This window comes from Oncorhynchus clarkii, chromosome 18 (assembly GCF_045791955.1).
Source record: "Oncorhynchus clarkii lewisi isolate Uvic-CL-2024 chromosome 18, UVic_Ocla_1.0, whole genome shotgun sequence".
Taxonomy (NCBI): domain Eukaryota; kingdom Metazoa; phylum Chordata; class Actinopteri; order Salmoniformes; family Salmonidae; genus Oncorhynchus; species Oncorhynchus clarkii.
The window spans coordinates 59,217,709-59,241,164 of record NC_092164.1 but is presented as its reverse complement, the minus strand read 5'-3'; the positions used below and the strand labels follow the sequence as shown (position 1 = coordinate 59,241,164).

The 23,456-nt window shown below is 45.3% G+C and overlaps 1 protein-coding gene across 1 annotated transcript in view; it reads left to right on the top strand.

Annotated features, from left to right (window-relative positions):
- Positions 1 to 23,456, top strand: part of LOC139372746 (UPF0711 protein C18orf21 homolog) — a 24,986-nt gene that overhangs the window by 395 nt on the left and 1,135 nt on the right. The window contains exons 3-5 of the mRNA XM_071112542.1: positions 5,449 to 5,471; positions 6,008 to 6,219; positions 22,524 to 22,762. Coding sequence (XP_070968643.1) covers positions 5,449 to 5,471; positions 6,008 to 6,219; positions 22,524 to 22,762 — 474 coding nt within the window. The remainder of the gene's footprint in view (positions 1 to 5,448; positions 5,472 to 6,007; positions 6,220 to 22,523; positions 22,763 to 23,456) is intronic.

The following is a 23,456-nucleotide window of genomic DNA, read 5'->3' as shown; positions in this document are numbered from 1 at the left end:
CGTAATAGCTACATCTCGTTCATATTTGATGATGTAATGATCATATAGTGACACTAGGTGGCAGAGTAGCACAGTGCAATTCATTTAAAATTGTGTAACTTTACGAAATTCAATTACATTTGTTCCGTTAATTTGTTCCGTTTTGATTGTTCTTTTCACAATGTTTGTTTTTTTAGAACCAATGTAATTTGTATAGTTACTGTTGTATTGAAACAATGTCATGCATTTTGTAACTACATATCCAACAGGACACACATTAGCCATAGATACGCTACACACGCAAGCACGCGTTTGCCAATGTACAGAGGTAGTCACTAACCAGGCCTGCTTTGTCTAATACCATTTTTTAAAGTTTAGCATGCTCCTGTCCTGTATGTTTGCATACATCAATTCGAATAGCAGGCAGCCTTAATGAGCTAACCCAGCCGCCAGAAACTGTGCCGTACCATCTTGGTGCTTCTGGCTATCTGCTCGCCATCCCGAGCCCCCCGGGAAATCAATGCCATGACATTGCTAAGAGCTCGCTGCTCCGGAGCTCGAAGCCGATAGACCACTACAATGGTACCAGTCTGTCACTCAATAATTTGTGGCACAAATCCAATGCATGTCACTATATTAGGATTTTCATGCTTCATATCCAAGAAGGAAAAACGGAATTGCTTTCATACAGGAATGGCTTGAAATGTGAAGATGACAATCTCTTTTCATAATGAGACAGATGTATTGGTTTTCTATCCAAAGTTGAAAAGGAAATGTGGTGCTCTATTAAATAAACACACTATACCAGCAACATGGACAGTGTGGCGGTATACAGGAGCAGTGGCATCTAGTGGTCAAAACGTGGTATGTTCACACTACTTTATGGTAAATAATGCAAGGGACTTCAATGATACACTTCTCAGAACAGTGTTTATTTTTTAACTCTCCAGATTCACAGGAAATTACATTACGTAGTATGGGGAAGTAATACCACAAGCCACAGCATCATACTACTTGTCAAACAGAGAACTGACACTGGTTGTTGGATTGGGATGTGGGGGGTCTGTGGGTGGCATTTTACATTTTTTGGGGGGGGGATTCCTTTGTCTTACTCATTGGTAGGAAGAAGGTTTGTTGAAATCGGATGTTGGGTACAATTTTTATTGAATATCTGAATCCTATAAATTAAAATGGCTAATTTGTCTGCAATCAATTAGCTTAATTTCTCAGTGATCTAATTATATTTTAACAAAAAAAAAAATCAGGAATGCTGATCATATCTGTTACTATGTACAGAAATGATTTCAGAACCGTCTGAGAGATGAGATGATAGCCTAGTGGTTAGAGCACTGGACTAGTAACGAAAGGTTGCGAGATTGAATCCCCGAGCTGACAAGGTAAAAATCTGTCATTCTGCCTCTGAACAAGGCAGTTAACCCACCGTTCCTAGGCTGTAATTGAAAATAAGAATTTGTTCTTAACTGACTTACCTAGTTAAATAAAGGTAAAATAAAAATAAAGAGACCCACTAATCAAAACAGGAACTCATTCCATTTTCATCACCTTTTTGATTTCACAGAATGATGATGGCATTATACTGTAGTTAGAGAAAGTCGTGTCATTTCTGGAGCAATCCTCTAAGCCACTGGCTGCTGTAGTGTGGACTGTGTTTGAGTTGGGCCTGGGCCAGTAACCTCTGAATCCCTTGGCCTGTTTTTCCTCTCACTCACCTGAGCCAGGAAATTTGTGGTAGAATTTTAAAATGGAAATGAAAGGCCCTGTCGGGATGGATTTAAGGATGGATTTAAGGAACGTTACTTTTAGGCTACCCGTTAAGAGTTTATCCAGATTTTTGAGTCTCTCTGGAAAGAACTGATTTATGGGAAATGTGTTGAACAGATCCTACTGATATCACAGCTGTCCAAGCCTGGAGGGTTATATATGTTGAATAGATGGATAATTTTTTAAGCCATTCAAGGGGAACTCCACCAAAAACAATGTCTATGTCATTTTATTAAAAAAATCTGATTGGACCTTTTATTTTTTGAAAGGATAATAGATTCTCCTTATGTGTTAAACGGATAGGGACGATGCAGCACAGAAATAACCATGATGTGAACCCCGCACTCTGACAATATATAGACCAGGGATACTTAACTCTTAACCTACGAGGTCCGGAGTCTGCAGCTTTTCTGTTCTAACTTATAATTCATTGCACCCACCTGGTGTCCCATGTCTAAATCAGTCCCTGATTAGAGGGGAACAATGAAAACATGCAGTGGAACTGGCTTGGAGGTCCAGAGTGGAGTTTAAGGGATATAGGATATAGACTAAGGGATATAGACTATGAGAACTATAGTGGTGGTCGGTGTTACCCATTGAGCCACACTCAAGCACAGATGATATGACCTTTCTTACATGTGAAGTCTACAATTGTGTGTTCGGCTACTCATTGGTACCATATCTTGTTATAGGTTACATGAGGAACAAAAAACAGAAACAAATGTTACGTGTACTAGCTGTCACGAGAGTAAGGAGAAAAGGATCCTCAACAAAGCAACCTGGTGGCATGCCCTGTAAGGATGTGTAGAATACAGACATTATATCATCTTATTTATCCACAGAGCAGTCATCCTGCATACCGTACCTAAGGTTCCCTGAAGTTCCTCCTTGCTGTTTGTGTCTCCACTTATGGTTTCAGCCATGCGTCGCTGGAGTGTTTGTTTCCAGTGTTCGTGTCATTATTTATATTTCCTGTAAAGCCACCGAGGGAGGTATGTGGGCTATGACAGGCCGAGGCCAACTGACCAAAGCAGCTCGTTAGACCGTCACAGGCATAGCGCCGAGGCACTTTGGTGTCACTGTCGATGACTTCTCTCCCCACCACCCTTCCCCCTCCAACCCTCACCTGTCCATCTCATTGGTCAGTGTCACCCCCTCCCTTCTCTCACCCCATGACCCTGAGGGATTGCACCTCTCCTAGCTTCCCCTGCCTGCCTCGACCCATAACGTGAGACCCAGACTGCTGCCCTACACCGTGCAATCTCCAGTTGTGGGCCTTGCCATCTGTAGATGGCTTGCCCCCATCCCTCACCCTCTTTTCCCCTGCCACTCTAGCCAAGCTGTTGCATTGGACCATCTGCGTTATTATTTCTGAGGTTTGGTTAGTAAACAGGGCGTTGCTCTCTCTCCTCCACACTCTGATTGTATCAAATGTCCATAGAGGCCCAGAGACTGAGCCTTGCTGATTTCCAGACTTTAAACTCTTTGTTGATAGCATCTGGCCTAAAGTGGGCTCTGCCCTGCTCTAACTGGGTAGTAGGGGCCAGTGTTTATCTTCCACTAAGTATGCATTTAAAGGAGATTCATGTGAAGAATGTTAACTAGATTAGCATGGCAGAGAGCCCCACCTTTCTGTATCTCCAGGGGCTCATCTGGACAGTGGGATGGGATGTCTTTCATTGAGCCTCTACCAGGCAGACAATCAATCAAATCTATTTACAAAACCCTTTTTTTTTTTTACATCAGCTGATATCTCAAAGTGCTGTACAGAAACCCAGCATAAAACCCCAAACATCAAGCAGTGCAGGTGTAGAAGTGGCCAGAAAAAACTCCCTAGAAAGGCAGGAACCTAGGAAGAAACCTAGAGAGGAACCAGGCTCTGAGGGGTGGCCAGTCCTCTTCTGGCTGTGCCGGGTGGAGATTATAACAGAACATGGCCAAGATGTTCAAATGTTCATAAATGACCAGCATGGTCAAATAATAATAATCACAGTGGTTGTCGAGGGTGCAACAGGTCAGCATCTCAGGAGTAAATGTCAGTCGGTTTTTCCTTAGCCAATCATTCAGAGTTAGAGACAGCAGGTGCGGTAGAGAGAGAGAGTCGAAAACAGCAGGTCTGGGACAAGGTAGCACGTACGGTGAACAGGTCAGGGTTCCATAGCCGCAGGAAGAACAGTTGAAACTGGAGCAGCAGCACAGCCAGGTGGACTGTGGACAGCAAGGAGTCATCAGGCAAGGTAGTCCCGAGGCATGGTCCCAGGACTCAGGTCCTCCGGCAGGGGAGGGGAGAGAGATAATTAAATTCACACCGGATAAGACATGCAAAATACTCCAGATATAGCAGTTTGACCCTAGCCCCCCGACAAATTATTGCAGCATAAATACTGGAGGCTGAGACAGGAGGGATTGGGAGTTTGGTGACTAAATGGGGCCATTTGGAAGTGTTTGAATTAACTGGAGTGATTGGTAGTTATGTGAATTAGGTCACTGCTGTTGATCTCACTTCTGAAGGTTTTCAGATGTTACATTCTGGTTAATAGATGATCGACCCAAAGTTAAAAGAAGTCAGAAGTTGATCATGTTTTCTAGAAAAGTGTAAATGTTCCTCTGTATTGTTTGAATGATCTAATGTCAATTCATTATGTGAACAAGCTGGTTAGTCCAACAGAGAAGTATGAGGAAAAACCTTGTTCAACTGTAGGAAGACTATTCTGTCGCCTAGTTGTTCTCATCCAGCGCTTTTCCTGCATCTCACTGCCACTTGTTCCCACCGTCTTCTTCTCCCCCTCATTACCCCCTGTTTGTGACACTAGCCCTTCCCCTCTAGCCTAATCTAAATACTTCAACACAGCCTGTAGTTTGGAAACATTACTGTGACTTGACCATGAGTCAGGCTGTCCAACATCAGATTTCAGTTCCAAAGTCCCATCTCTCTATAGCCACGGTGTGTGACTAGCAAACCGCTGTCAGTGTCTCCGTGACAGTCCTTCGGCAGGTCAGCGTGAGATTAAAGCCCCAAGCGAGGCCCCCTATCCCATCTCTCGCCGCTGCACGTGCCGCCCTGTTTGTTGCCTGACTGCAAATATCATGAGTCACTTTTGGCGTAGTGTACTGTGGCTAATTGTAGCGTGACTTAGGAAAGGCCTAGTCAACTGTTTATCCAAAATAAGAGGCAGACAGTAGAGACCAAGCCCAAACTACAGGGAGGTGGGAAGCCCTGTATTGTAGATAAATCCTTGTTTGCTTTTCTCCCGGATGTTTTCCGCCAAACGTTGGAAGCCCTTGGCAAACTTTTTCCACAATAGCAAATGTCCCTTAGCAGTAACGTTGGAGTTAGGCATACTTGTTAAAAGTTAATTGTTTACATTTTCAACACTGAATAAGAGTGTTTAGTAAGAGTGTTTCAAGAGTATCAAAACGCACCTCGAGTCTTGCTTCAGTTTACAGATGAATCAACATTAACTTACAAATTCAGCTTTGGCAGAATTTTTGAAAAGTAAACCTCACCTTCAAACTCTGCATTGACGCCCCTCAAGGCGTTGTGAAAGGAAAACAACCCAAAACACTAACTCCAAGCTATGGGAGTCTCCCCAGATCAAAGACTGTTCTATCTAAGCAGATAAATAATGAAGTGACAGCTGTTTCACAACAAAAACCTAACTTTTCTTCTGTGTTTTTGTTTCTCAGGGGGAGACACCAGAGAATGAAAGGTAAGAAGTAGCTATAACCTTGGCAAAATCATTTTGTCAGTTATAATTTAGGCTAGTTTATTTCTCTTGCATTTATCCTATGTTCATCACACCTATTGCTTAAGCACAGTATGAGAATGCACATACAACATGGTGCTGTAGGCACTAGGCATGAGGGAAGAAAACACTATAATCCCATGTTAATTACACTGGTGGGTACTGGTAGCTGTCCCCATCAGAGAGAGAGAGACACACACACTCTTGGTACTGCACAGTTCTCATCATCACAATTATTTACTATTTCATACTCATGATCCCCTGGACTCAATATATTTAATTTGACACTCAACTCTATACCAAATGTTTATTTTGTGTTAAATGTGACGACGGCCTCAGCACTTATATTTTGTAAATTCCCCTTTACCATAGTTCACATTTTTTTCATCTGACCTAACCTACACCCTCATACTCCACTTGACTGTGCCATAAACACATACATTACTACACATCCCTGAATGTGTACTTTATTCTTCCTTGTGCTTGACCTCCTCTCCCAGCTCCAGCCAAGTTCCAGCCCATCCCTGAAGAAGAGCTCTGTCCCTTCTGTTTCCAGTGGCGTCGCCCAGACAACCACCGCATGCGGCTGCATCCCAAGCGGCGTGCATCAGTGAGGGTGCAGAGCGTGTTGCGGAGGGAGGGCAAGGGCATGAGGCTCAGCCTGGCTCAGATGGACATCTTACGGAGGTTCAGGGGCTCCTCATCAGCTCTGGTGAGACTTGTATTCATTTGTGCAAAATGTAACAAATATGTTGCTACAGGGGGGAAAAAATTGCAACAAAAACAAGTGTTTCTTATTGGACAAGTTCAGGTAGCCCCTCCCCGCTTTGGTCCCTCTTTTCTGTTACGTTTTTAGTGAATTTTGACCAAAGACTATCTAGTATATTGACAAGATCGTTAAGTAACCGCTCTAACAATGGAAATACATGTCCTCACAGATGGAAGGCAGGCGAGATCAGGTGGGACCACTCCAGCCAATGAGAGGGCAGATGCATGCGTGGACAACGGGCACAACTTTTGTTGTTTTGCCACGCGCGTTCACTTATCAGTGCATTCGTAACAACCTAACCATTACAAAACTTCTATTCCATCAACTAAGCAAATTAACATTTACATTTTTTGTTGACCAAATAGGACACTCATTAACCTCCATACAAATATCGTGGTCTTAATTTTGGTCGGCGTAAACCCTCTCATTTCACCTCTTCCTCTCTGATATGTGCCTGGTCTCTACCTCTGCAGTTTCTATCCACTTCACTGATAAGCCAGTTCAGATAAGGAAACTACACTACATGACCAAAAGTATGTGGACACCTGCTCGTCTAACATCTAATTTCAAAATCATGAGCATTAATATGGAGTTGGTCTCCTCTTTTCTGCTATAACAGCCTCCACTGTTCTGGGAGGCTTTCCACTAGATGTTGGAACATTGCTGCGGGAACTTGCTTCCATTCAGCTACAAGAGCATTAATGAGGTCGGGCACTGATGTTGGGCGATTAGTCCTGGCTCGTAGTCGGCGTTCCAATTAATCCCAAAAGTGTTCGATGGGTTTGAGGTCAGGGCTCTGTACAGGCCAGTCAAGTTCTTCCACACCGATCTCGACAAACCATTTCTGTATGGACCTCGCTTTGTGCATGGGGGCTTTGTCATGCTGAAACAGGAAGGGGCCTTCCCCAAACTGTTGCCACAAAGTTGGAAGCACAGATTCATCTAGAATGTCCTTATACAGTATGCTGTAGCGTTAAGATTTCCCTTCACAGGAACTAAGGGGCCTAGCTCGAAACATGAAAAACAGGCCCAGACCACTATTCCTCATCCACCAATTTTACAGTTGGCACTATGCATTGGTGCAGGTAGGGTTCTCCTGGCGTCCGCCAAACCCAGATTTCTCCATCGGACTGCCAGATGGTGAAGCGTGATTCATCACTCCAGAGAACAAGTTTCCACTGCTCCAGAGTCCAATGGTGGCAAACTTTACACCACTCCAGCCGACGCTTGGCATTGCGCATGGTGATCTTAGGTTTGCTTGTGGCTGCTCGGCCATGGAAACCCATTTCATGAAACTCCAGACGAACAGTTCTTGTGCTGACGTTGCTTCCAGGGGCAGTTTGGAACTCTGTAGTGAGTGTTGCAAACGAGGACAGACAATTTTTATGCACTTCAGCACTCAGTGGTCTCGTTCTGTGAGCTTGTGTGGCCTACCACTTCACGGCTGAGCCTTTGTTTCTCCTAGACGTTTCCACTTCACAATAACAGCACTTACAGTTGACCGGGGCAGTACTAGTAGGGCAGACATTTGACAAACTGACATGTTGGAAAGATGACGGCGCTACGTTGAAAGTCACAAGGCTCTTCAGTAAGGCCATTCTACTGCCAATGTTTTCCTATGGAGATTGCATGACTGTGCTTGCATGACACCTGTCAGCAACAGGTGTGGCTGAAATAGCACAAACTTTTATGGGGTGTCCACATACTTTTGTGTATACATAGTGTATGTCAAGAGTAGCGTGGTCAGAGGGCAGTTTTCTCCATCAGGGACACAGAATCAGGAAAGTACCATTTTGATTTGACAAGGCCCTCTAGATATCAGAGCTGAAAATGGCTTAATTAATGAAGACTCATATCGGGCAAAACTTTGCCTCATTGAAAATATCTGGCAGCGTCTAATGCACACTGGCAGCGTCTAATGCACACTGGCAGCGTCTAATGCACACTGGCAGCGTCTAATGCACACTGGCAGCGTCTAATGCACACTGGCAGCGTCTAATGCACACTGGCAGCGTCTAATGCACACTGGCAGCGTCCCATACTGGCAGCGTCCCATACTGGCAGCGTCCCATACTGGAAGCGTCCCATACTGGCAGTGTCCCATAGCTTTTTCTGGGTATGCGAAAATGAAAAGTTTTATAGTAAGTGACATTTTGAAAATGTAGTGTTCCACGATGTCATATTCGTTCAGGCTTTTCATCTAGCAGAATTTTCTGCACACTACTGAGGAAGAGAATCATGTTTTCACAACAAGGTGTTTGACAACAGCTGATAGTAGGTGATTGTATGTAGTATGATAAGCACACCGCATGTTTCAGTACATTGTAGGCAAGACAGATTTTGGTCAATGCCAGTGTGTTCAAGTCAGGCTGGGTATTCCCCTTTCCTGTACAGTGTCCAGCTATTCCCCTTCCAAACCACTAGTCTCCCATCAACTTTGTAGAGGGAAACCCTCAGAGTGCAAGCGAACAGATTGCTATGTCAATAAATCAATCACAATTTATAAAGCCTTCTTTGTAACTGCAGTGCTTCTACACGATCTTGCTTTGTATGCAGCTCTGGACCCGTAGAGACTCAGTCCTCTCTCTGGTCAGGCTCACTGAGGAATCCCTAGGCAGCCAGGGTCCGGTTGTGATGGGTCAGCTAGATGACGGTCACAGAGGAACAGGTCTTGTTTGGTATGCAGCTCTGGACCCGTAGAGACTCAGTCCTCACTCTGGTCAGGCTCACTGAGGAACAGGTCTTGTTTGGTATGCAGCTCTGGACCCATAGAGACTCAGTCCTCACTCTGGTCAGGCTCACAGAGAAACAGGTCTTGTTTGGTATGCAGCTCTGGACCCATAGAGACTCAGTCCTCTCTCTGGTCAGGCTCACTGAGGAGGAATCCCTAGGCAGCCAGGGTCAGGTTGTGATGGGTCAGCTAGATGACGATCACAGAGGAACAGGTCTTGTTTGGTATGCAGCTCTGGACCCATAGAGACTCAGTCCTCTCTCTGGTCAGGCTCACTGAGGAGGAATCCCTAGGCAGCCAGGGTCAGGTTGTGATGGGTCAGCTAGATGACGATCACAGAGGAACAGGTCTTGTTTGGTATGCAGCTCTGGACCCATAGAGACTCAGTCCTCTCTCTGGTCAGGCTCACTGAGGAGGAATCCCTAGGCAGCCAGGGTCAGGTTGTGATGGGTCAGCTAGATGACGATCACAGAGGAACAGGTCTTGTTTGGTATGCAGCTCTGGACCCGTAGAGACTCAGTCCTCACTCTGGTCAGGCTCACAGAGAAACAGGTCTTGTTTGGTATGCAGCTCTGGACCCATAGAGACTCAGTCCTCTCTCTGGTCAAGCTCACTGAGGAGGAATCCCTAGGCAGCCAGGGTCAGGTTGTGATGGGTCAGCTAGATGACGATCACAGAGGAACAGGTCTTGTTTGGTATGCAGCTCTGGACCCATAGAGACTCAGTCCTCTCTCTGGTCAGGCTCACTGAGGAGGAATCCCTAGGCAGCCAGGGTCAGGTTGTGATGGGTCAGCTAGATGACGGTCACAGAGGAACAGAAAGCATTTAGTTAGTGGAGACCGAGAGGGACAAAGCCAAAGGAGATTAACACTTAGGTTACGTCAGAGTCATACACAAGTAGTTCGACGAGAGAGTAGTTATTTTGGCCAATTCGGTTGTAAAAGGTACACAAGTGGAAATTATACCGCTAGATATCTGTATTGCTTTATCTCTGTAGGTAGTTTTTTAGGACCAAGGACCTCTCCTGAAGTGTGGTTTACTTCACTTCATATCTGCGTTAGTTTCATCCAGAGAAAGCGCTGTGTATTTGAACAGTACTAGAGCAAGTGGCTTCATTATCAGTATGAATTCATTGTTACTCTGGATGAGCTTCCTGAACAAAATAACTCTATTGTGTAGACGTTGATATTTTCCCTCCTTTCGTCTGACTTGTAAGTGAATCCTTTTTAGCTGCATTTTTCGCAGAGATATTTTTACCGTTCAACTTCGAGATCCCTGGTCACTCGGCCAGACATAAAGTAGCAGTGAGTAGCAGAGCTCCACAAGCTGTGTACGTGCGAGGCCCCCGTAGACATGTGTGGTTGTGAGTGTACTGAATAACCCTTAAAGCAGATGAGGCACTCATCTGCTTTCATAATTGGAAGAATCCTCTCTCTCCTATCTCTCTCTTCTCTCCTGGTATTTGTCAACACCTTCTAATGGGAGCTGCCGATGAGACAGACAGGAAGATTAGATTTATCACCCTCTCTCTTACTCCACAACCCCCCTCCCTCCTTGTCATTCTTTGCCAACAGAAGTCTTTCGCTCAGGAAGAGGGTGATAAATAATGTAAGGAGAGCGAGATGAAGGGTCACAGATCCCAGCTTTAAGAGGGCTTTGTTTTTATGTCTCATTTCTGTTTGTAATTTTAGGATTCGTGGAGATGTGTCCTAGGCCTATATGGCTGTTGAGTAGGACTTGGTTAGTGGCATTCACTAGGCCAGTAAATGTAGGAAGTCTTTTAGTATAATGAAGTTATAGATCTATTTTCTAGTTACAGCTTCTGTATAGTGTTGAGAGAATGCCCTTTTAGAGTTCTTGTGGTTACAGACACACACACACACACACACACAGGCTACATTATATCCAGTTATATGTAGCCTATTTACTCGTGTATTTTTATCTCCTGGTGTAAAGCCCCTTGATTGTATATCACGCCACATTAGTTGCCCCCAGGTTTCAAGAGGAAGATGAATGAGTTTCCCATAGCTTAATTCTGTCTGATGTGAAGCTTGTGGGTCTTTTTTTAAATCAGGTGTATCTATGCAACCGGTGCAGAGAGATGAGGAAATGTTTGCTACAGTCCGTGCCACTGTGAATCTTTTACTCCTGTAGATGTGTAATAGTTGGATGGTGAAACTTTCATCCAGCCAATCAGAAAAGCAAGGTGAAGCCCGTCAGGGATTCTTCAAAGTCAGGACAATACTTGTCCTGCAAAAAAACATTAATTTGTATAGGATTTTGCAAGCAGTAGGCATTTATAGATAAATGTGTGGTGGAGCATACCGTCAAAATTATTTGGCAATCAGAATTTATTCGAAAAACACTTTTTAATCATCTTTTGTTGCAATAAAGACAAAAGGAAAAATCCACCTGTCGAGCAGATAAATATGTTGATGTTTTGAACATTTCTTCAATAGCTGCCGATTCCATTACACATGTTGCAAGGATTTAGTTTTTCATTGATGCGTACCTGGGTCAATGGAGTGTCACTAGTTTCCCCATCGCACGGGACGTTAGAGAAGTGCAGCATAGGGCTTTGACACCCGGAGAGGGTGGAAACAGCAAGATGACACAGGGAGATGGGAGGGTGACTGCTTTCGGGGCGTTTTAGATGAACAGTACTTTGTTGAAGCAGCGATTACTGCATTGACTCTTCTTGGGTATGATGCTACAAGCTTGGCACACCTGTGTTTGGGGAATTTCTTTCATTCTTCTGGAGAGCGTTGCTGCAACAGCTATTTTCATATCTTTCCAGAGCTGTTCTATCGGGTTCAAGTCCAGGCTCTGGCTGGGCCACTCAAGGACATTCAGAGACATGTACCGAAGTCACTCCTGCATTGTCTTGGCTGTGTGCTTAGGGTCGTTGTCTTTTTGGAAGGTGAACCTTCACCCCAGTCAGGTGCTGGGCACTCTGGAGCAGGTTTTCATCCAGGATCTATATACTTTGCTCTGTTTATTTTTCTTCAAACCTGACTAGTCTCCCAGTCCCTGCTGCTGAAAAACATCCCCACAACATGATGCTGCCACCACCATCCCACAGCATGATGCTGCCACCACCATGCTTCACCGTAGGGATAGTGCCAGGTTTCCTCCAGACGTGATTCTTGGCATTCAGGCCAAAGAGTTCAATCTTGGTTTCATCAGACCTTAGAATCTTGAGTCTTTAGGTGCCTTTTGGCAAACTCCAAACAAACTGTCATGTGCCTTTTTACTGAGGAGTGGCTTCCGTCTGGCCACCACCATAAAAGCCTGATTGGTGGAGTGCTGCAGAGATGGTTGTCCTTCTGGAAGGTTCTATCTCCGCAGAGGAACTGTGGAGCTCTGTCAGTGACCAACAGGTTCTTGGTCACCTCCCTGACCAAGGCCTTTCTTCCCCGGGCGGCCAGTTCTAGGAAGAGTCTTGGTGGTTCCAAACTTCTTCAATTTAAGATAAAGACAGTTTTATCTCCATCTCTTCATTCAAAGACTCAATCATGGACACTCTTACTGACAGTTGTGGCTGTTTCGTGTGATGTATTGGCTACCTTCTTGCCTTTTGTACTGTTGTCTGTGCCCTATAATGTTGCTACCATGTGGTTTTGCTTCCATGCTTGTTGTCTTAGGTCTCTTTATGTAGGGTTGTAGTGTCTCTATGGCTGCGAGGTATACTGTATTTTATGATATACCTGTATTAATGCAGAAACCGGTTTGGGTTTTTACTTTTCCTTCTATACCGGTATTTGAATGTTTGGTTTGTTAAATGTGATACGCTGTGTGTAATGCCACTTCAGTCTGCATGGTCGATACAGCACATGCATCAATGTTGATGACAACGATGATGTTTTCACTTTGCTTCTTAATATAAATCCACTAGAATTCTGTAATTACACTATTAGTGTGTTTCTTACGTCAACAAACAGCTAGTTTGTATTTTCTTAGCAAGTTGCCCTAAATCATGATGCTAATAGCTAGCTAGCTAATAAATGTACTGAGTAAGAGCAAATGTAGCTAGCTAATACAGCTTGATAATACCAGTGTTGGTGTAGACCTAAATCAGCATGTTTGTGCAACATTATCTTCTAAATCAAAGAGGAATATGCAAAGGAAGAATGTTAGCTACATAAAGTAGCTAAGAGAGAACATGCAATGTAGCCAAAGTTTATAGTGTCCCCGAGGAAACACGAATCAACACTTTAGTTCCTACCCTGTCACAATAACTCGTCCCTGGCATTTTAATTCGTTGTCATCTCAAACAACACTGTATTCAAAGTGCCCACTATTATATTCTAACTGTAGAATTATAATAGTCATTATATTTCCATGATTACAACCGTTTTGTTCTAATTGGCAAGTCAAATCGCAATTGCAACATTTGGTTAAAAATAAGTCCTAGATTATTTGCCCATATCGTGCAGCCCGACATGGCAGTGTGGAAATTATCTCAATTGAGCAGTGGTGTAAAGTACTTAAGTAAAAATACTTTCAAGTACTACTTGTATAATGTACTACCGGTGCCCCCCCTGTATATAATCTCGCTATTGTTATTTTACTGCTGCTCTTCAATTACTTGTTACTTTTTGATTTCTTATCTGTATTTTATTTTTGAACTGCATTGTTGGTTAGGGGCTCATGAGTAATCGTTTCACCTGTTGTATTCGGCGCATGTGACTAATACAATTTGATTTACTTACTTAAGTAGTACTTGAAAGTATTTTCACCTAAGTAGTTTTTTTGGTATTTACACTTTACACATTTTTGACAACTTTTACTTCACTATAATCCTAAAGAAAATACTGTACATTTTACTTCATGCATTTAAAATTTTACTTCATGCAGTAAAAGTACATTTTGAGTGCTTAGCAGGAAGCACCCTAGGATCACTCACTACTCATAAAGCACCCCAGAATCACTCACTACTCATAAAGCACCCTAGGATCACTCACTACTCATAAAGCACCCCAGGATCACTCACTACTCATAAAGCACCCTAGGATCACTCACTACTCATAAAGCACCCCAGGATCACTCACTACTCATAAAGCACCCTAGGATCACTCACTACTCATAAAGCACCCTAGGATCACTCACTACTCATAAAGCACCCCAGGATCACTACTCATAAAGCACCCCAGGATCACTCACTACTCATAAAGCACCCTAGGATCACTCACTACTCATAAAGCACCCCAGGATCACTCACTACTCATAAAGCACCCCAGGATCACTCACTACTCATAAAGCACCCTAGGATCACTCACTACTCATAAAGCACCCTAGGATCACTCACTACTCATAAAGCACCCTAGGATCACTCACTACTCATAAAGCACCCCAGGATCACTACTCATAATGCACCCTAGGATCACTCACTACTCATAATGCACCCTAGGATCACTCACTACTCATAAAGCACCCTAGGATCACTCACTACTCATAAAGCACCCTAGGATCACTCACTACTCATAAAGCACCCTAGGATCACTCACTACTCATAAAGCACCCCAGGATCACTCACTACTCATAAAGCACCCCAGGATCACTCACTACTCATAAAGCACCCCAGGATCACTCACTACTCATAAAGCACCCTAGGATCACTCACTACTCATAAAGCACCCTAGGATCACTCACTACTCATAAAGCACCCCGGGATCACTCACTACTCATAAAGCACCCCAGGATCACTACTCATAAAGCACCCTAGGATCACTCACTACTCATAAAGCACCCTGGGATCACTCACTACTCATAAAGCACCCTAGGATCACTCACTACTCATAAAGCACCCTAGGATCACTCACTACTCATAAAGCACCCTAGGATCACTCACTACTCATAAAGCACCCTGGGATCACTCACTACTCATAAAGCACCCCAGGATCACTCACTACTCATAAAGCACCCTGGGATCACTCACTACTCATAAAGCACCCTGGGATCACTCACTACTCATAAAGCACCCTAGGATTACTCATAAAGCACCCTAGGATCACTCACTACTCATAAAGCACCCCAGAATCACTCACTACTCATAAAGCACCCCAGGATCACTCACTACTCATAAAGCACCCCAGGATCACTCACTACTCATAAAGCACCCTGGGATCACTCACTACTCATAAAGCACCCTAGGATCACTCACTACTCATAAAGCACCCTAGGATCACTCACTACTCATAAAGCACCCTAGGATCACTCACTACTCATAAAGCACCCTAGGATCACTCATAAAGCACCCTAGGATCACTCACTACTCATAAAGCACCCTAGGATCACTCACTACTCATAAAGCACCCCAGGATCACTCACTACTCATAAAGCAAATGTACAACTTTCAGTATTAAAAAACAAAAAATACCGTTCCATTTTGTACATTTTTTATACCGTGATATAATATTGGACATATCACCCAGCCCTAGGTGTCTCTCTTGTCGTGATGTGTGTGTGTCCTATATTTTTCTTTTAAATCCTTCGTCCCTGCAGGAGGCCTTTTGCCAGGCTGTCATTGTAAATAAGAATTCGTTCTTAACTGACTTGCCTAGTTAAAACAAAATACAATAAGATTGAGACCACTTTGTCTTGGGGACCTTCAATGCTGCAAAAATTTGTTGGTACACTTCCCCAGATCTGTGCCTCGACACAATCCTGTCTGAGCTCTACAGACAATTCCTTCGACCTCATGGTTTGGTTTTTGCTCTGACATGCACTGTCAAATACCTTATATAGACAGGTGTGTGCCTTTCTAAATGATGTCCAATCAATTGAATTTACCACAGGTGGACTCCAATCAAGTTGTAGAAACATCTCTAGGATGATCAATGGAAACAGGATGCACCTGAGTTCAGTTTCAAGTCTCATAGCAAAGGGTCTGAATACTTATGTAAATAAGTTTTTTTTGTTTTTAATAAATTAGCAAACATTTCTATAAACCAGTTTTCGCTTTGTCATTATGTGTAGATTGAGGAAATGTTTTTATTTAATATATTTTAGAGTAAGGCTGTAACGTAACCAAATGTGAAAACATGCAAGGGGTCTGAATACTTTCTGAATGCACTGTATGGCATGTCAACCAGGTACCCCTCTGCCCCCGCTCTGGCATGCCAACCAGGTACCCCTCTGCCCCCACTCTGGCATGTCAACCAGGTACCCCTCTGCCCCCGCTCTGGCATGCCAACCAGGTACCCCTCTGCCCCCACTCTGGCATGTCAACCAGATACCTCTCTGCCCCCACTCTGGCATGTCAACCAGGTACCCCTCTGCCCCCGCTCTGGCATGTCAACCAGGTACCCCTCTGCCCCCACTCTGGCATGCCAACCAGGTACCCCTCTGCCCCCACTCTGGCATGCCAACCAGGTACCCCTCTGCCCCCACTCTGGCATGCCAACCAGGTACCCCTCTGCCCCCGCTCTGGCATGCCAACCAGGTACCCCTCTGCCCCCGCTCTGGCATGCCAACCAGGTACCCCTCTGCCCCCGCTCTTGCATGCCAACCAGGTACCCCTCTGCCCCCGCTCTGGCATGCCAACCAGGTACCCCTCTGCCCCCGCTCTGGCATGCCAACCAGGTACCCCTCTGCCCCCGCTCTGGAATGCCAACCAGGTACCCCTCTGCCCCCGCTCTGGCATGCCAACCAGGTACCCCTCTGCCCCCGCTCTGGCATGCCAACCAGGTACCCCTCTGCCCCCGCTCTGGCATGCCAACCAGGTACCCCTCTGCCCCCGCTCTGGCATGCCAACCAGGTACCCCTCTGTCCCCGCTCTGGCATGCCAACCAGGTACCCCTCTGCCCCCGCTCTGGCATGCCAACCAGGTACCCCTCTGCCCCAGCTCTGGCATGCCAACCAGGTACCCCTCTGCCCCCGCTCTGGCATGCCAACCAGGTACCCCTCTGCCCCCGCTCTGGCATGCCAACCAGGTACCCCTCTGCCCCCGCTCTGGCATGCCAACCAGGTACCCCTCTGCCCCCGCTCTGGCATGCCAACCAGCAGTTAGTGTGAAGCCCATCTCTCTTCTCCCGCTCTTTCCACTGCATCATTACAACAGCATATAATATGGCAGTATTGTAGAACACAACGGCGTACGATGTGGCAGTAGAAGGGCATCTAGGAGGGTGGGCATGTTGTTTGAGCCCTTTCCTACATCACAACAGATTCTGTCAATGCCCTTCTACAATACTGTCTGCCTCCAACATGGCACCCTATATCCTCTACATAAAGCACTCATTTGGACTCCATCCTGTATCCATTCAACACGTGTCACTCTGACCACTTGTCTTTACCTCTGGAAATGAAAACCTCATGACGTCCAAATCTGGATAAAGCCAGCCCGTTATGCATCTGTCAGCATCCTCAAGGGCAATGATGCCTGTTGGAGCCCCAGATACAAGGTCAGCACAGCAACCAGCCTGGCCTGGGGTAGCACAGGGCGGGCTGGGGGTGAGAGAGAGAGGGATGTTAGGTAGAGAGAAAAAGAGGATTAGTATTTATGGAGCCAATGTTTTTATTTAACTAGCTAGGCAAGTCAGTTAAGAACAAATTCTTATTTTCAATGACGGCCTAGGAACAGTGGATTAACTGCCTTGTTCAGGGGCAGAAGGACAGATTTGTACCTTGTCAGCTTGGGGATTCGATATAGCAACCTTTGGGTTACTAGTCCAACGCTCTAACCACTAGAATACCTGCCGCCCCCATGAATAGAAAACAAAAAGCCCATCTGCAGGATTGTGTGTGTTTGTTTTAATGTGCTTCTCTGTGTAGGTGTCTGTTTTCCTTTATATGTATCAGTGTGCATAATGTGGCTTCAATGTGTGGTCCGGTGTGTGTGGCTGTCAGTCATTGAGTTTGTAGGTACATTTACTCAGTGTGTGCAACTTGCCAGAGTGCCTGTGTTGGTGGAACGTGTGAAACACCGGTAGCCTTGGGACCAGTCCACACTGTGTCTTCGTGGTTGATCATGTTCAGAGTTCCTCTTCTACTCAGCCAGGTGACTGACAGACAGGTGTTGAGCTGTGGCTGGACTCCTCTCAATACTGACTTAAGCCTTAGCACCCACAGTGACCAGTACCAGTTGAATGTGCATGACAATAATTCCCTAAACTCATCTGTGAACACTGACCAGAGCACTCATCAATTGTATGTTTTGTATTTAGATCAAAGGAAAATAACTTGTGAAATATGCAAGGAGAACAGACATTTGCTTTTGACCCCTGTTCACATTTTGTTGATCTGTTCCCAGATCTGTTTGTGCTGTCAAAAAGACGTGGAACCAGGGTATTTTGCTGCTGATCGCATCATTTAAAGTCTAAAAGAACCAGCAGGTGCTGTTGACATTTCAAAGCCTGATCGTCAGTCCAGAAGGATCTAGGCTATGTGCTATAAAGAAATTCCAAACTTGACCAGTCTCTCTGGAGGTCTGCTGCGGAGTAGGGTGAACTTACCCCCAAGATAAACTCTGATGTAATGGTTAAGGTTTGGATTGGGTGAGCTGATCCTAGACCTGTATGTAGGGGAAACTTTACCCAATAGCCCCTGTTGCTAGGGAATGGATGGTGAAGGATTGTATGGGGCCACACGAGTTACCGCTCATCAACACTGTAACCTGACACAGGAGTTAATAGACGTTGAGCTCATCACAAGGCCTCTTTAATTGTTTATATACAGTGCATAGATTGCACCTGCAGTTCAGCCAAGTTATTGGTCATGAATTGATTACTTTTCTCTAGGCATGATTTTTTTTTTCACACAAGTGATGGGGACAGACATTCTGGGAAGGTGAAAATGGTTTACTTTTGGTCTTCATTTGGTGGCTCGAGGAGATTGACATTTGCAGTGGTCAACTTTCGGTCATAAATTGGTGACCTTTGTCTAGTCACGTTTTTGTTCATGCTCAATGATGAAGGGTTCATCTTTTTGGTATTTTATTGATGCCTCTGTGTGGTTTTGTTTGCCCTTCAAATTCTTGGCCTGCCCATATTAGGTGCTGTATATCCTGATCCCTTGCAAACTATCAGATGTCTAGACCCCTCAGTCTACATACCCTGTCTACATGCTGCTAGCTAGACCGCTCTAGGTCTGTACCCCTGTAGCCAGAATCAACAGAATAGAATGAGCTGATGAACACACTGCGCTCAATGTCCTCAGCCAGTGTCTCACGTGTAGATACTCAGCACACAGACGATACATGGATTAGGGGTCAATTAGATAGATGATGATTGGGCAAGATTTTACTTGAGTCGGTATCATGATTCTCGTCACTATTCGACAAGCGTTTAGGCCTAATTGATAGGTCTTTCCGGAGGAGGGTTAGTGTGTTGTCTTTATGATTTGGTTAAAGGTAGAGCTAAGTTAGAGGAGGGAGATAAAAGCCTAGCTGTTCTCTTTAACAATTGTTCATACCAGACCAAGTGCAAATCATCACTGGGCAAAATAAACTTTTCTTAGGCGCCGTCATGACACACTAGATAGAGGATTGTATCGCCTGCCAGCTGATGATGTTAACCTATCCACCACAGGTACCTGGGCATCCTAAACACGCCCACCCCCTTGGCCGCTCTCTGTCATAGGGCTCTCAAACTCCTTAATGAGTTGAAATGTAGGATTAAAGGGATACTTCAGGATGTTGGCAATGAGGCCCTTTATCTACTTCCTCAGTCAGATGAACTGCTGGATACCTTTATTGTCTCTGTGTGCAGTTTACCCCAAAATCCAGAAACTCCCAAGTGATTCCAAACATTGAAACTAGTTCAGTGGAGTTTTCCTCTCCCTTTCTCTTTCTCGCCCTGTAGCACTGTACTGAAACAGCTGCTGAAAATGGGTCATGAGACCTGTGAGGTTGCTGGATGCAGGCCTCTCACACAGCCTCGTCAATGATTATCTTCACAAATGCAGAGGTGCATCAATGGTGCACCAGATATGTTCAACATCACTATCAACGACCTACTCGCCTAACACTATGACGGTATCCACATTGTGTTTTTATTCCTTTTAAATAGATTGAACGAATGTGGTCAAAATAGTCATTTCTCTGTCGGGAGTCCCCTGCCTATGATGATATATGAAAATGGCACCCTTTATTGTTGTGTGTTTTTAGGGCATATCAACATTGACTCACTTCCATATATGGCCTTACCAAACCCGGCTAAATGCTTTCAGGGTATCCAAGAGTTTCGCTCTGTTTTCATAGTGTATTTTCCCCAGCACTTTAATCCAGAGCTTTCCTGGAGGGTGTATATATGGATATATATGACTGTTGCCAGTGACAACAGTCAACCCATCTACAGGCTCCACCCCCTTCCACCCCTCCTGTTGATCGATTGGCTGGCTAGCTGTTGGGCTCCGGATGGACTCGACCTCTGTGCTTCTCTCTGCTTTATAAGGCTGGACACGCAGGGCTCAGTAGTAAACATTCTCACTCAGGTAATCACTGGTTCAGTGAAACTCTACTCTGCCAAATCAAATCTCAGCAGCAACATGGCTACCTTTGTATCGGTGAGTTGTTCCACAGCATCAGCATTCAGCACTGTCAACAGCCTGACTTGGAATCTTATGACACTGCGTGATTTGTTTCTGTTTCGGAACATCTATGGATGCATGCACTTTTCCTTAGGGAAATGAATTGGTGTCGGTATCAGAGGGTTTGGGATGTCATTAGGCATGTGCTTGTCAGTGATGTTGAAATTGTGCATTGCCAAAGCCATACAGTACATCTGTTAGGTCTAGATTGCATTGCATTTTGTTTACTTGCACACAATATTTGCTGTAGAAGCACAACAAGAGGACATGCTTGAAAGTCCATATTACACACACAGGCCATTTTGTAACCTAGATATAGGATAGATGTAGAGAGAAACTGAGTTTTCCTCCTGAGACAAGTCTTACAAGTAATTGTCTGCTGTGAGAAGGGGGGTGGGGGGTGACTGAGTCGGGCCTCTGGTTGCCTGCGTCACTCAGGTTATATGAGCGCCTTCTCCTTTTAGCTCTCTGTCACACAGTAGCTTCTCTGTCCTCTCACCCTGGCCCCTCTGTCCTCTCACCCTGGCCCCTCTGTCCTCTCACCCTGGCCCCTCTGGCCTCTCACCCTGGCCCCTCTGGCCTCTCACCCTGGCCCCTCTGGCCTCTCACTCTGGCCTCTCACTCTGGCCTCTCACTCTGGCCTCTCACTCTGGCCTCTCACTCTGGCCTCTCACTCTGGCCTCTCACTCTGGCCTCTCACTCTGGCCCCTCTGGCCTCTCACTCTGGCCTCTCTGGCCTCTCACTCTGGCCCCTCTGGCCTCTCACTCTGGCCCCTCACTCTGGCCTCTCACTCTGGCCCCTCACTCTGGCCTCTCACTCTGGCCCCTCACTCTGGCCTCTCACTCTGGCCCCTCACTCTGGCCTCTCACTCTGGCCTCTCACTCTGGCCCCTCTGGCCTCTCACTCTGGCCTCTCACTCTGTTCTCTCACCCTGGCCCCTCTGGCCTCTCACCCTGGCCCCTCTGGCCTCTCACTCTGGCCTCTCACTCTGGCCCCTCTGGCCTCTCACTCTGGCCTCTCACTCTGTTCTCTCACCCTGGCCCCTCTGGCCTCTCACCCTGGCCCCTCTGGCCTCTCACTCTGGCCTCTCACCCTGGCCCCTCTGCACTCAGGTCTCAGGGGACATTTTGTTAGTGCAATCGATGGGATGAACAGAATGGGGCAGTCTGCAGGTGACCCACCCAGGCTCTGAAAGTGCATTGGATTGCACTTCATCTGTAGTTGTATGGAATATTGATGTGATTCTGTGTATCAGAGAAACGGTTATATTTAGACATCTGGGGCTGTGTAGCTGCTGAAAATAGGCTAAGCCCAATAACCTGTCAAAACACAATCATGATCGTCATCCTGTTTCTATTGACATGTGTGAATGGAAAAAGAGTGGTCTGGATGTGGGTTTTCAGCACAGGGAGACCGGGCCTGTGTGCTCCGGGTGCCCAGGGAGTTAATCTGGGAGTTAATGTATATACTGTATTAAGACCCAATCACTGGACACTTTAATAAATGGATCACTAGTCACTTTAAACGATGCCACTTTAAATAATGCCACTTTAATAGTGTTTACATATCTTACATTACTCATATCACATGTGAAAATACTGTATTTTATACCTTCTACTGTACCTTGCCTGTGCCGCTCGGCCATCGCTCATCCATATACTTATGTAGATATTCTCATTCACCCCTTTTTAGATTTGTGTGTATTAGGTAGTTTGGAATTGTTAGATATTACTGAACTGTTGGAACTAGAAGCATTTCGCTACACTCGCATTAACATCTGCTAACCATGTGTGTGTGACCAATAATATTTGATTTCATCTCGGAGTGAACCACTTTTGGTTAGTCACTTGCAAACATTAACGTCCAGAATTGTTTTTGAGACACGTTGTCATCTCCACATGAGAATCATGTTCCCTGTGTGAATCCACCTGTAAATAGAGACATCATTACTTCTAATTTACTCCACTCCTCCTCTTGCCGTCCCAGGTGGTTACATGCCACACCTGTAACAGCACGTCCAAGCATAACGGCGTCAACAGGAACTTCATAGCCACTCTCTCCAAGAGCCACTGCACCCCCTGGAGCGCAGGCAAACACAAGACTCCCCAGTCCACCAACAGAACCAATGCCATGGGCATCCCAAAGTCTGCCTCCAAACACAAGACTCCCCAGTCCACCAACAGAACCAACGCCTCCAAAGACAAGACGCCCTGCAGTACGCCAAGGTAAACAAACCATACCAGGCCACCGGTACCCCAGATGTTACCCATTTTTACTTCTATTCACTACATCTCGCTTAGCTGAAAATCTGCATTTTAAAGGACTTCTTGAAATGTGAGGGCAATAGATGGTATCACTCAACTGATGGCCACTGTGTGGTCACTGAACACAGCGATTTAGAAACAATTGATTTCAATCTTGGAGGTGTTTCCTGAAGAATTACGCATTTGGTTAATGATGTTCGTCTCCCATATGAGACACTGTAGAAGCCTATTTCACTTACTCAAAATCCCCAAAATTAATTTAATATAACTCAAGAAATCTGTAATTCATTTTTGAAGTTTTCGCCAATGATGTTTCAGTTGAGCAATTGTACATCTAAGTAAGCTGTTGGGCAAAGTCGGCGCTGCTGGGCAGCTCTGTCTCACTGTCGATGCTATTGGATAGAGAGCAATCACCACAGCTGTTCACCCCATGTTAGTGGACAAACGTCACATCAAAACCCAACTTTAATTTACCTGTTGTGACGCACAGATGTTCCAAACTCCATTTTAGATGAGACTGATCAATTTTGACACTAGAATAACTGTTTCTGACTCATATTGATGCCACACAGGCTGTTTTCAAAGAATGTGTTGCTTTTTAAAGGCAGTCACTCTTTAACCTTTAATCAGTGTCAGCTTGCAGATTCTGACAGTA